This window comes from Periophthalmus magnuspinnatus, chromosome 17 (assembly GCF_009829125.3).
Source record: "Periophthalmus magnuspinnatus isolate fPerMag1 chromosome 17, fPerMag1.2.pri, whole genome shotgun sequence".
Lineage (NCBI taxonomy): Eukaryota > Metazoa > Chordata > Actinopteri > Gobiiformes > Gobiidae > Periophthalmus > Periophthalmus magnuspinnatus.
Window position 1 is genome coordinate 10,702,266 of NC_047142.1, and position 14,519 is coordinate 10,716,784.

Sequence of the window (14,519 nt, forward strand, 5' to 3'; positions counted from 1 at the left end):
AGCAGTTCACTCTAAACTTTGGGATTTTCTTTTGCTGTCCTTGGTTTTCAGTTGGAGTCCACTGGTGGTCAATGTGTATAATGAAATGGTTTACCTCAGAATTGTGGAGAATGTAGAAAACCAGATATTGCTATATATAATTATACAGTGCTCCTCCTGCAGCACACCCCAGTACTGTATGAATAATATAAAGCATGCAGAAAACAGTGATCCAGAGTGAATGTTCACAATTTCTAAAAGAAGAGCTGGTGTGTAACTCTACAGCACTGAAACCTTGTACAGTTAACATAACTCAGTTACATCCTGTCAGTTATAAATGTTACAATAAAGCAAGATGCTGACTGTAGGACTTTAAGGAAAATCTTTAATTCTTTAAATAGCTTGAAGGATTCAAACAAAATAGAAGCTGGTCGTTTCCTACAAAATGAAAGTCTGTTTACAAGAAGAAAACAGCCTAAAATGGCGTGGCGCCAGGCGTCCACGGGACAGATATGTACAGGACAGTCTGCGGCTGAGAGGAATGTGCCGTCCATCCAGCCTCCACAAAGGCCAGAGCTTCAGAGAGCAGATCACAGCTGGGGCAGCTTCTCCACTGGTGTGTCAAACTTAAAGTCTGTGGGGAAGAGCTCTGCGGCGCGAGGGTAGATCAGCCGATAAGACTGTCGAATCGTCACATCCGCCACACCAGCGATGTCCCCAATCTCTGTCCAGAGCACAGAGAGAGATTAGAGGAGCCATTCAGGTAAACGGGGAGAATTACAATAACTTAAGCCAACTTGTTTAATTATTATTAAAAAATAATTAATGAAAAAAAATGTAGACAGTCTAGACATGCAACTATACATGTGTGTACATAGTCACAGGTGAGCAGAGTTGTTTAACCTTACTAGTCTAGTTGAAGTTAGTGTTTATTCATATACTTATAATAACACCATAAGCCTGTCCTAGAGCCTAGAGGGGGGGTGTGTGTGTGGGTGTGGGTGTGTGTGTGTGTGGGGGGGGGGGGGGGGGGGGGTGCGTGCGTGCAGGCTTTCTTACCTTTCTGTGTCTTTTTCTCAGCTGAAGCCTGAGAGGCCATGTAGATGGCAGCAGCTGCCACAGAGATAGGGCTGCGCCCAGGCACCAGATCCATATCCACGGCCTTGCGGGCAATGTAGGTGGCTGCCATCTGCACCTGTTTGGGGAGGCCCAGATTGGAGCAGAAGCGGGACATAAAGTCTCCACTGGTGATCAGGTCCACACTGGTCTCCAGAGCCTTCAAGATCAGTTTGAAACAGCGACCAATCTCCTTCTTTGAGATCCTGGACACGGCACAAATCTCTGCAGAAACAAACATCAAATCAATGATAATGAGAAAATTGTTTTTTTATTATTTATTTCTACCCCCTTATATATTGCCAAGAAACATTGGAAAGTTTCTTTGATAAAATAAGACTAAAACTCAATTCCATGTACTGAGCAGGCTGTCAGACCTTTGAACGTTCGTGGAACACCCTCCTGTCGACAGGCAATGTAGAGGCAGGCTGAGGCAATGGCATCGTTGGCTCGTCCCTTTAAACTCTTCTGTTCATAGACCTGTTTGAACAGGTTGTTTGTCCTGTCCTGAACAGCACAGATACACACACATTACAGCTGCGTTAGGTCCTGATTTACTACAGTCTTTAAATGCACTCACCACGATGTTCCGGGGCAGGTTGATCCGATCGGCCATGGTACTGATCTCTTTGAAGGCGTTGAGCATGGCGCGGTCTGAACTGCTCATTGTTCGTCTGTTTTGGTATTTGGAGTTTCCAAATTCGTCAAAACTAGCTGCTCCTGTTCCCTGTGGACAATGGAACATGGATTTATACTGTGTACTTCCCACTTCCCCTGTCCTCCTGTCCCCTCGTCCCCTCCGTCCTCCTGTCCCCTCCGTCCTCCTGTCCCCTCCGTCCTCCTGTCCCCTCCGTCCTCCTGTCCCCTCCGTCCTCCTGTCCCCTCCGTCCTCCTGTCCCCTCCGTCCTCCTGTCCCCTCCGTCCTCCTGTCCCCTCCGTCCTCCTGTCCCCTCCGTCCTCCTGTCCCCTCCGTCCTCCTGTCCCCTCCGTCCTCCTGTCCCCTCCGTCCTCCTGTCCCCTCGTCCCGTCCCCCTGGAGCACAGACCTTGCTGATCATTGTGGTCAGGTCTCCTCCGTTGAGCAGAGGGTTCTGGGCGTCTCCCACTCGAGATGGGTCTTTGAGGGCTTTTTCATTTGAGAACGTTCTCCACTCAGAGCCTACGTCAATTACTCTGTCACCTGAGGAGATAAAAGAGAGCTATGAGAGCACATTATACCCAAAGATCAGATTTGACAGCATTTACAACAATGTCAGCTTGAAAAATACAACTACTACATGTAAAGTCTACCCTATCTGTAATTTCATGTACATAAAAAATGGAAACATCTGAGGTAAAGGTGTTAGCAGTTCAGTTGTTTCCATTTGTTCACATGCTCACTGGTTAAATAGGCAGTGACTAAAATTAGATCTTGACTAATCATTTTATTTAGATTATAAGGATTTATATGAGACAACAGCAGAAAGGAGAAGTGAGTGAGTGATTGAGTGGGCTAAAGATTACATATTTATCTGTTAAAAGGCAGATTGTAAATGATTTTATATTTTATAATGCTTATTTTACTATTTTATCAAAGTATATTTCAAAGTGTATTCTTATTGTGCAAACTGTACGTTTCAAATGTTCTTCCTTCTTTCATGCAGAAATGCACCCATCCATTTCCAGTGATGATAGGTGCAAGACACGATTCTTAGAAATGAGGCTTGTGTAACTGTCATGTAACATCCCATTTGTATGTGTGCAAGTCAAAAGGCAATAAAAGAGAAGCTGAGGGAAGTGGCAATTTGGTAGTTTGGGACGAGCCGTTACAAGCGCCACTACCCCTCTCGAGTAAAACCAGTCTCTGCCTTCTGTGTTGTATTCTCTTATCTAGATGAGTAGATGGAGAAAATATTGGCAAAGTGCCAATTGATTATTAATAACTGTGATTTTCTGACATAGATTAAACTTGTGATTCACAAATTTAATCTAATCTGATGAATCTTTATATAAATGCATTGTTTCCTAGTACTTTTTTTTGCGCAAATAGTTGTTTTGCATGAACTTCCCCTGCAGGTGTAGTCTTGTGAATGCAGCTTGGGTCAGATATACAAAGATACGCAATAGGCTTGCAAGCTTTTGCCACACCCCCTTTGTAGCCGATTGATTGGTCGGCAGGACATGTCTTTAGTCCAACAAGACTTTCCTTAATCAACTACAGCCCAAGAAACATCCAAGGTGAAGGTCTTATTTGTTCTGTTCTGTTGCCATTTGCTAATATATATATATTATTGCTTTTTTTAACCAGTTTCTAAAATATCTATCCAACCACCATGTGCTAATGGTTTCTATGCAACTTAAACCTGCATTGAAACCATCATGCACTTGTGTAGTGTGGCCATCCTCATGTCAGCGACATCACACATACTGAACAGAGTAATGGCCGACTAAACGCAACCCTCCGCCTTCTCACTTGTGCCTGATGTTGGTGAGAATCAAATCTGTGCTGTAGTAATGCATTTATCTCTCCATCATTTTGTGCCTGTCTGAGGGAGAGGGGCTGAGGAGAGGACACAGGAGAGGGCTGGCGTTGCATCAGAGACTCCTGGGGCTTGTTAAGACTCACTTCCGCTGCTCTGGGAATACTGCAACATTTAACCATGTCGTCATTTGAAACACAAATCTATTACCTTCTCAAGACAGTAATGATACATGTCTTTGTCAACACCATTTTTGTCAGCAGAGAACAATTATTCAGTGTTGTAGAATGTAACCAAATCATCAGGTACCTAAAAGATATGGTACACTATAATGCATTATAGTAACAAAGGGGGTATTTGAAATTGATGGTTAGTGACAGCTACGTTTGTAACCACCAAACAGCCAAAGCAAAAATGCTCCAGATATGTTATAACTGCTTTCAGTGGAAGGTGTGAAAGGCCCATGTCATACTTTAGTCTAGTCACTAATAATGACCAATTGTAATTGAAAGACTTATAACTGTTAACCGTTATCTGGACTACAATGACTACTAAACACATGCCAAGCGACGTGTTATAACAAGATACCAGAATTAAATCAAAATGGAAGAAACTGTTGGAAATTTTCATCAGTAATACAATTTATTTGTGAATATTCTCCATCTAATCCTTTGTTAAATTAAATTACCATTTGGACATTTTAAACCATCTAACCCAGTGGCTCTCATATGCTTTACACAAAGTACCACCAAAGAAAAGATTTTGCTTTCACAGTACCACCAGATCTAAATCAAGTACATAACAGGACTGTTCCAGGTCTAATCTGGGACTAAACCAGGTCTAAAAGTGAACATCATTTCCACTGTAGTTCTAAACAAGAAATTATCCAAAGGATAATTGGATAAAATTAACTTTAAATGAGGTAAACCCACAAACTGAATGTGTTAATGTACAAGCTTATGTACAACTTACCAACAACAAGGCCACATTCTGGGCAGATCATGTCCCCGGCTCTGTAGTCCTCCACCAAACAGGCATCCGGATGGTTTGGACAGGTCACTCTGGGCAGGGACAGCCCATCTCCACTGCAACAACACAAACAACCCCAGGTTACTCTCAAGGAGTGTGGTCATGATACTAATATTTCAAGCTCTATTTCAATACTAAGGAAAAGGTTTGATACTTGCTACCAATTTTGATACAATAGACACTTATAAGAGAATGTAATTTTCAGCACAAAATATTTTCAAGAAAGGTCATGGTTTATGGGATTTCTTCAGCATCAATACTTAAATTGAGTACATATTTTCAATACTGGTTTTAGTAGTGATTAGTATCTGATTTTTGAAACTTCAGATAACCCTACTTTTAAGCATTTAACATTAGTAACATGTTTTTCCCAAGCAAAAAAAATCTGTGAGATATTATGACAACAACATTACAAAATGTATTTTCATGCATCTTTATTTGTACAAGGAGAGCCCAATGAGAGTACCAGACTTTTTCATGAGAGGCCTGTTAAAACGCAGTACAATACAAAAAACAAAAAAACATAACTGCAATAGGTCCATTTAAAACATTAAAAACAGGAGCACGTGTGAGTATAAATGTTCATCAGCGGATTATGAAAGTGCACTAGTGGCACCAGTGTGTCCTTTTTACAGGTCCTTGAAATGAATTCCATTTCTGGGAAGGAAAATAACCAAACTTTTTTTTTTCCCCCTTTTATTTCTAGTGAGGACAGTTTTTTGACATAGACAATCATGAGATCTTGTATTAAAAATTCCTGAATCAAAGTTCAACAAACAAGTGAGATATTGAGTCAGTCTATGAAGAAGTCCCTTATAAATAACATTATACAGTGTTGTTCTCGTCTGACAGATAGTGATGGCCAACTGACTTTTTCATAGTGAACAGTGATGGGTTTTAAATTCACTGCCTGTTATGAAACGAAGGGCTGAGTGACAGAGCATATTTAAAGTAGACGCTGAAGTCCGCATGTATATTATATCTCCATTGTCTAGTACAGAAAGAAAGATTGCAATTTCTGTTCTGTAATTCAATGGGACACAGCATTCGTTTGTATAATAAAATGATCATTTTGATTTTAAACTGTTACACAATTCTGAGATGTTTTATAAAGGGTATGTTTTCATCAAGATATTTGTAGTTGATGACTATTTCAATCGACCTACCGTTTAATGTAAGATTTGTACATCAGTTAAATGCATATATATATATATAATATATATATATATATAATATATATATATATATATATATATATATACATACACATTTATACTTTTTTGGATTTTTGAGGGAATTTTGGATTTCATTAAAATATTACAGCAATGACACATTAAACAACATTCCAGGCACACTTAACCTTAAACCATCATTATGAGCATGTTTTCAAATTACAAGGGCAAAAGCAGTTTGTCAAATTTGATTCACATTATATTTAAAAAGGTGACATTAACCTTCGCTATCCTAAGCTACATCAGTTATGCCAACCAGGAGCAAAACTATACAGATGCGCAATATTTACAGTAAAAGATAATCAAAAATAGTAATAAAAAATCTTCCATCTATTGACCATGTGTAATACCACAAAACAAATCTGAATGAGTAAAAACAAGGAAACACCCCTACCGTGTTTACGAACGACAAACAGTAAATCGATGACATGGCAAGCTGCCAACAACAACTTCTCTCCCAAGCTGTAGTTAGCTTCTGAAATGCTAGGACGAGCCGCCGGTAAATCAACTAAACTAAACACGTTAAATTTTACTTTAGCTAATAGCATAATAGCATAGTTAAATAAACAGTTAAAACCATGAAGCGCTTGCTGTAATTTAATGTGAATACACACAGGTAATTTCAGCAATCAAATACAGCATAGAAAAACGTTAGCCGCTAACTAGCCGCACAATACTACGCACTTTGAAGAGAAATAAAATCAGTAATCTTCAGATCAGCGTGGATATTTAAAGCGGCAAACAATTCGATAAGGACGGAATAAAAACATACAAGTATCCAAGAAGGTCTGTGGTGGAATTAAAGCGTTATTGGAGTAAGTACGCACCGGCTTGTGGACGCCATGTCGTTCCTCTGTTCTGTGTAAAGAAACACAAATTGCACAACCTCTATTTATAGATTTTGGTGGTCACGTGGTCTGCAGACGACGGGAAGGCAAGTGGGCCAAAAACTACGAGGTACGATCTTTGTTCATGAATTTCAAAATGATGTGTTAGAAAAAAGAAATTATTTTACACAATACACAAGAAACACATGTTAAAAGTCTAGTTGTATTAAGTAGTATCTAGTACTAGTATCTATTTTCGGCTCATTATCTTATTACTATATTTAAATATCCTGATATAAGCTTAACAAAAGATCTATTGTGTATTGATGTGTTGTTAGAAAAAGCCATGGTTATGTCAAGGTAACTATTGTGATTCATGTCACAATATAATATAGAACAACTGTAACATATTAGATAACGGAAATGAAAGAAAATTGGGGATTTTGCTGTTTGTTCATGGTATCAATAATCGTGTGATAGGTTCACAACCTATATTACAGTTCAAAAGAGAAGAGAAGACAAGAGAGATTATTTTGTCTCAATATTGAGGAGAAAGAGCGGAGAGGCAAAAAACCCCAGTTACAAACCACCACCCTCTCTGGGGCCCAGACCGTCTTTCACCTCTTTTATTAAAGTTAGGAAACCCTAGTTACATACACATCTGAAGGGGGGGGGCATATACTTTGCAAGCAGTGTAAAAACATATGAGGAAATTCACAGAGAAATATATTCTGTTTTTGCATTTCCACAAGGTCACTCTTTCCCTTCGCACAAAACATCCCATGATGTTTCTGTTTTAGGTTTCACAGTGACCTTCTTCCCGTGGGATCCTGCACTCTCAAAAGACATTTTCTGCAAGACTCAAGAACAAACATTAGTGCAGATTACATAGTTTACATAGTTGAATATAATGACTAAATAAAGAGTGAACATTACATTATAGTACCTTTAAAATGAACAGTGAGATAACATAATATACTTGAATATATATTTTGAATCCATCATTGTGAATAATCGTAAAATCGCGGTGTTTTTTTGTTTTGTTTTTTTGTTGTTGTTGTTGTTTGTTGTTTTTTTCCACTTAAAGAAACAAATCTTAAAACTGTAGATGTATGCAAATCAGTGTAAATATAGTTTTAGCTCTTTTCTACTTACGAAAAGGCCTAAATATTCTGATATATGCTTAGCAAAAGATAAATGGTGCATTGAAAGTGTACAAAAATTACTTCAGGGGGAGAATTCCTGAAGGGAGATCTTGTTTTGTTGCAGATTTGTCATAACGCTGCTCTGTACCAGCCTGAGATTTCTCCTGCTCTTGGCTCTGTGCTCTCTGCAGACTGACATAAAGCATCCTTTCTGATGTCTGGCATTGGGATTAAAGTATTAAAGGTGCTTTATTTAACTGTTTCTGGTGGAGGGCAAAGCAATAGCATCACCATGGAGACAAGCAAGCAGGTGGTGGACCCTCACAGTGCACCCTTAAAATAATATGAAATGTTTGCTACTGTCCCTCCCTGGTTACATATGGGCTACAGCGTGGCTCTAGAGACAAGCCAGTTGTTTTTTCAGTAGCTAACCTTTTAAGTAGGCCTCTATATTGTTGTGTGAAATGTGGCATTGAGCTATAGCCCCGTCATCCTGGTCTTTTTCATCTTTCTAGGAGCACAAAAAATGAAAAAATATAGATCATAGGGCAATAATGGACATGTGTGCCTAATAATAGTGATTGGAAGAATATTTTGAGAATGTTTTTAGTCACAGAATACTGAATACTTGCATTAAAATGTAATTTGTAATATATTCTGATACATGGGCCAATCAGAGTACTGTATTCTGAATACACTAAATGCTTTTACTTCAAGTTGCATTATATTATAGCGTAAAAACATGACATAAAATTACAAACAGCTTTATTTTTGTTGCAGTGTTTGTTATTCCTTTCATTTTAGAAAAGTAACTGTAATCTGAATAACACCAAATGGAAAAGGTAACTGTATCGTAATAGAGGTAGGCCTACTCTAAATGAATATTGACAATAAGTATTTTCGGTACATGCATTCAGCAATGACTCTATTGTTTCTCAATAGTTGGTGGTAGCTAGAAAAACTTGACTGATGGGAAATAATTGGGGAGTTTTACAAGGATTTTTGGCAGAAATTGTTTTTTTCCCTTTAACATTTATGTACAATTTAACCAGCAGGTGGCGCTAAAATGACTACTAAAGTTGAGTTTGTTTTTGCTCCCTTTGCCAATGTTGTCAACCACTGAACATAAAGTCATAATCAAAGCAACATCAGTAAGACACCTATGCACCTAAGTTATAACTCGATACCGATTCCGATACCACAATGATAATAAAAACACTCTTTCTTTAGACAATAGAATGTGATTTTCAACATTAAATCAAGTACTTTCTTTCATATTATTATTATATTGTATTGTTATATCTATGTAATCCCTCAGTTGTCCAGGTAGGTTCCATAGTGGTCCATTCTAAAGCTGTTCAGGAAAGGTTCATTTCTGTCCTGTGAATGCAACTTTTTTAGTATCGATACTTGCTCAAATAAGTATCTAGTTTGATGCAAGTTTTAGTATTGATTAGTATCTGATTTTCAATACTTTTGACAACCCCTCTTCCAATCATTCTTCATATTTCCATGCTCTGACCCTCTTGACCAGGTGTGAACTGTTCAGTGCTCTGGGTCATTGATCTGTGGTGCTGTTGATATGAGGGCGTCCTGCTGTTTAAAACCTGTTTGTACAAGTCGACACCACACCAAACCTAACGTGAGAGCGTGGAGATGTATGATATAAGGAAGAATAACAGCTTACCTTGAAAATAATAGTGTTTGTAATAAAAACAGAGTGGAATGGGGTTGGAGTTAATGGCCCGATACAAACAGCAGGTGTGAGAAAAACAACTCCAGAATTGAATTTTCAAATGAGTGGAAATGTCAAATAGAATAGTTACATAGTCTACTACCCTAACAGCGCTATCTTGAATATTTGAAAGTTTTGCATTGTACAGGTCATTTTACACTCCTTATAATGTTCTCTGTCCCATCACTGATTACAGCAAGATACATGCAGTGACTTGGAGAGGTTTGAACCACCAATCCTATAAATACTGCAACTGCTTAAAGATACAATGTGCTACTTTCTGGAGGTGGCATGTCACCTGTATGATAATGAATAATACTAAGAGTGCATGCACTTTAGATTATTTAGTGCAAATAGACTTATTCCACAAACAGCTGAACCTGAGAGTGGACGGCTGTCTTTGTTGTTGTAGTGTTAGCATTGTGTAGCAGATTAGCTTGTGTGAGTGTTAGCCTTAAATAAATGCACTAAGCCCATACACTGAGCCCTGAGAGACAGCTGTGAGCGACACAGAGAGGAAACTCAGGCTCACTAAAAGTGTTTGTTGAACCAGTGAGTTTTGAAAAAGAAGGCCTCTGTGTGCCCAGATAGGAGGAGAGTATTTTCAAATCAAATATAGTTTTTACTGATAACAGTGGTAATGCTTAATAACAGAAACACTGGACATGATGGATGAATTCTGGAGGTTCTGATCTTAAAAGTATAAGAGCATACAGTGCCTTTAATTTAATAATTACAATTGCAGTTTTATAATTCATGTCCTAATATTTGACTGTTTAGTATAAAACAATAACAATGTTTTTTACAAACTGAATATTTTCCAGGTGTGGATCACATGCAGTTGCTCAACTTAAAGATGTAATTGGTGAAGGCTCTGACATTTGCTCATCTCCAGACGTTATTTGCTTGTGAGTGTTTCACAGTATGGCATTAAACTTAGCTTTCTCCATCTTTATCTCCATGGAGATAAGCCGGTGTCAAATACTGGCAAGTTATAGGGTCAGATCTGTGGATAAGCTTACAGTAGGCATGAATGTACATGCTTAGGTACATGAATAAATGCAAGATGGATATGTTTAATGCTATACTGTGGAACTTGGTGACTCATCAGAAAAGTTTATTTTTTATTTATTTATTTAAAAAGGGGACAATGCACATTAATAAACATTACAAAAAAATAAGTTACATAGTGCACCTATAAATCATAAAAAAAAAAATAAATACTATACTTAGAGAGTCTGTCTTATGCACAGTTTTTATTTATGTTATAATGTGGTTTCCTCATCAGAACCACAGCTGGTTACACGCTCGTTTCATTCACACACGTTTAACACACAGACCCTGCATATTTAAGCTGAGTTCTTGTCCCAAACTGAAAACACTCTGTTCCACCTTGTGATGTCATTTATTTATTTATCTTTATTTATACAGGGGGACCCAATGAGAGCACTTGGGCTCTCTTTTTCATGGGTGCCCTGTTTAAAATACAACACAAACCGAAAAAACAATCAAAACAAATAAGTCCATATAAAACATCAATAACAAGTGCAGATGTGTGTATAAAAGTTTGTTATCAGATTATTAAATTGCAATTGTGTCACCAACGTGTCATTAAGTGGTGATACAAGAAGCACTCCCCTATGTTTTTAAACTCCATACACCTTTAGTAGAATCATGTGGAAAATTACATTTCTGGAACTGCTGAACTCTGAAGCTACAGCTATTGTTTTAGTTTCATTGAAACTCCTCGGTGCACCAGAAGCCACTGCAGATTTTCTGTGGCAAGAGGTAAAATGAAAATATTTTTAAAATGCAACAACTTATGGCTATTAGTTCAATCTAGTTTAATCAGTACAATTTAGGCTAAAAATTGTTTTTAACTTTAAAACTACCACTTGATGACATCACAAGGTGGAACAGAGCATTTAGGGCTTTGGAGATGTATACTGTACATCCTAAAAATGCAGGATTACTCAAACGTGTGAATGAAGCAAAACACAACTCGGGGTATGTATTTGAGGAGATAACAACATTCCAACTTGACTAAAAGCTCCTATGAGTCAGTTTTGCGTAATATAAGACCTTTCGCAGTTAGACCGACCCTTTTATTAGTTCACATTTGTAAACAGAATTTCGTGTGTGGCCTGTGCACCAGTGTTTGGGAACGTGATAGCTCAGACTTGAGATGGGAGGAGGTCCTTCAATAATTTACAGCCATAGCCTCTTCGGCTCTTTCTTGTTGCTAAGGCCCCTGGGTTCTTCAGCTGTTGGAGACACTGCCCACAGCGACCAAAGACACTTATCATGGGCCCTCATGCACCAAAGCCTACAGGAAGACTGACACACGGGGCAACAGTGGCTAACAAGGCTGGTTTTATAACAAGACTGTTGGGGCTGAGTTGACTCCCACCTGTGTGAATGTGGTCCATGAGGGATTAACAGTGGGTGGACACAGTATAAGTACCATGACTAGCCAAAAATTATACTCAAAAGAACTGTTAAAATAAGATTGCTCAAGTAGAAGTACAATGTAGTGGCTGAAGAAATTTGAAGTGAATGTAATAAGAAAGACAAAACATAAATAATCCACAAAATATGTTGTCTTCAAAGGATAGACACAAAAATGAAAAGAAACAGTGCAAGAAACACAAATGTTCAAATCATTTCATATTGTCGACATAAAACTTTTGTCACTTGTAGACTTACGCACTCACTAACTGATGACGTCTGGGTTTGATATATCATGTAGAGTTTGCATGTTCTCCCTGTACCTGGCTGCTTTGCTCCTGTTGCTCCTTGGCTAAAACTCTGTAGTCACTCACTGATCTGGAGAAGTTGCACCAGTGGGACCGAGGGATGGTCAAATGTTGGAACAAAACCATATTGCTAATAAGGTGACTTTTTAAAGCTAAACACGTGCTCTAAAGGGTGCTTCAACAAAGAGTAGCATGAGACAAAGTAATAGGAGAAGAAAGCACTCAAGCAAACCAATAATGTTTTAGTCAATAACCTTTTGAAATATTTAAAGGAACTCTATGTATCCTGCTCTTTCTAAAGGTATTACTATCACAACTGAGTTTAGGTTGGCAGAAACTTGACTCATTCTGCTTTAGGATTGAACCAAAACACCAGATTATAACATAAACAACTTGACAATCATGTCCAAAGCTTTTGTAATTAAGAATAAATCGGCTTTGTAGTTGTTACCAGAAAAAGCTATATTTGATTTGAACATGTTTACCTTGTATCTTTGGACACAAATAGGTCATGTTTCTGATATTTAAAATCACAATCTTACATAATGTCCCTTCTAAAATAATTGTTATCTCCATCTTGTAGAGCAATAAGAGTTTCTAAAGTGCACTGGGTTTCCTGCAGAGTTGCGTGTCTGCACCAGGCCAGTGCCCACCTCTGGCTGGGCTGGGGTTGGTGAGAGCTGCTCTGGACCGGTTCAGACCTGTCTCTACCTCCGCCTCTCACTCTGTGCATCACCAACAATATAATATCTGAGACAGAGCACGAGCCAAGGGCCTCCTCACTGCACACGCAAGGCACAAAACACACAGGAAGCTTTAAAGGAGCAGCACAGTAGAAGGAAATGCAATACTTTTACTATAGTCTTTGGTCAATCTATATGTAGTCTATATATAGTCCATTTATTCTGTCCATATGCTGCCCTGTTCATAAACATAGTCATAGTCACTTATTGTACAATGCATATTTCTATTCTGTTGCTTGAACTTTCATCTGAATTTTATCTGGAAACCTTATCTTATAGCTACGTAAACATTCTTTACCATTTTCTCTACCATTCTGGTTTATATTGGGTCGCATACATAGGCCCTTTTCACAGTTCCACCAGGCTAGTTATGGCTGCTTCAAAAGTGCAGCTCTTCAAATATTGTCCCATTATATCTCTATGGGAATTTAGCTAACATAAATGAACTAACTACAAACTATAAATAAATAATATGTAAAAATAAATAAATAAATAAATATTTCATGACAAATCAATAGTTTAGGGGTTAGTTAAGATTGTTATATTATTTTGGCATTAACATTTCAAAACACCTACAGCCCACTTCCATGAACACAGTTGTATCCCCTGATAAAGTTATCTATCTGTAACTCGCTGTTTTCTGTGGGTCCTTTACATATTGATTTATTTGGGTGATATTGCTAATTTCCTAGAGACGGATAATGGGGCCACAAGTGAAGACGTGATAAGCGTCTGGCTGCAGCCGATGGAGAGCTCTGCGAGCTCCACATCTGTTATAGTTTATACTGATAGCTAGGTTAAATTGTTAACTTGAAACAAAAAAAAGAAACTATTAACAAAAAAAACAAAAAAAAAAGATTTCACTTTCTGACACCAGATGTGACTCCACTCCATACAGAACCCGCAGCTGGATTGATTTATTGTTTTATTGGTTCCACATTTATCTGAACCAAAGCTGCCGCTATTCTTACAGTGGTCCACAACATGCACAGTTTGCATCATTAATACATTATATTTCACATTTCAAACACTCTAAAATAAACAGATATAAAATTAAATGTGCCGTCTTATTTTTTACAAAAAGGTTAAAAAGCAAAGTAACACTGTTCCTAACAATGTATACATTGCAGTACATTTCATAAAATATTGTTTTAATGACTTCTATGATCATAAATTCTGCAGGCAGAATATTCCATAGTTGCATGGCTCAATACAAAGCAGTTCTTTTCTGCATGTTAGTTCTGGCTATTGGCAGTGTACATCCACCTCTCAAGGCTGTTTTGTTAGATAAAAAAGTGTTTATTTTGGCTGAGAGACACTTTTTGAAACAAGACAATACATGCTATGAAAAACCTTTCTTTCTGCGACTAACCTTTCTATTATGAGAAAAAGATGCGATATTCGATAAATATGTTATGTAATATTATTGATATATTTTAATATACTTTTTGGTAAAATAAGTTCTGTTGAATTAAAGAAAAGTACATTCCTTCATTTAC

At 37.8% G+C, this 14,519-nt stretch overlaps 1 protein-coding gene across 1 annotated transcript; it reads right to left on the minus strand.

The window, feature by feature from the left end:
* Positions 1 to 338: 338 nt before the first annotated feature.
* On the minus strand, positions 339 to 6,682 carry gtf2b (general transcription factor IIB). The gene is made up of 7 exons (XM_033982607.2): positions 6,642 to 6,682; positions 4,526 to 4,638; positions 2,141 to 2,274; positions 1,676 to 1,822; positions 1,473 to 1,602; positions 1,039 to 1,320; positions 339 to 703 (listed from the first exon to the last, which is right to left on the minus strand). The coding sequence occupies exons 1-7, from the start codon at positions 6,656 to 6,658 to the stop codon at positions 570 to 572; spliced, it is 957 nt and encodes a 318-aa protein (XP_033838498.1). The 5' UTR covers positions 6,659 to 6,682; the 3' UTR covers positions 339 to 569.
* Positions 6,683 to 14,519: the final 7,837 nt, after the last annotated feature.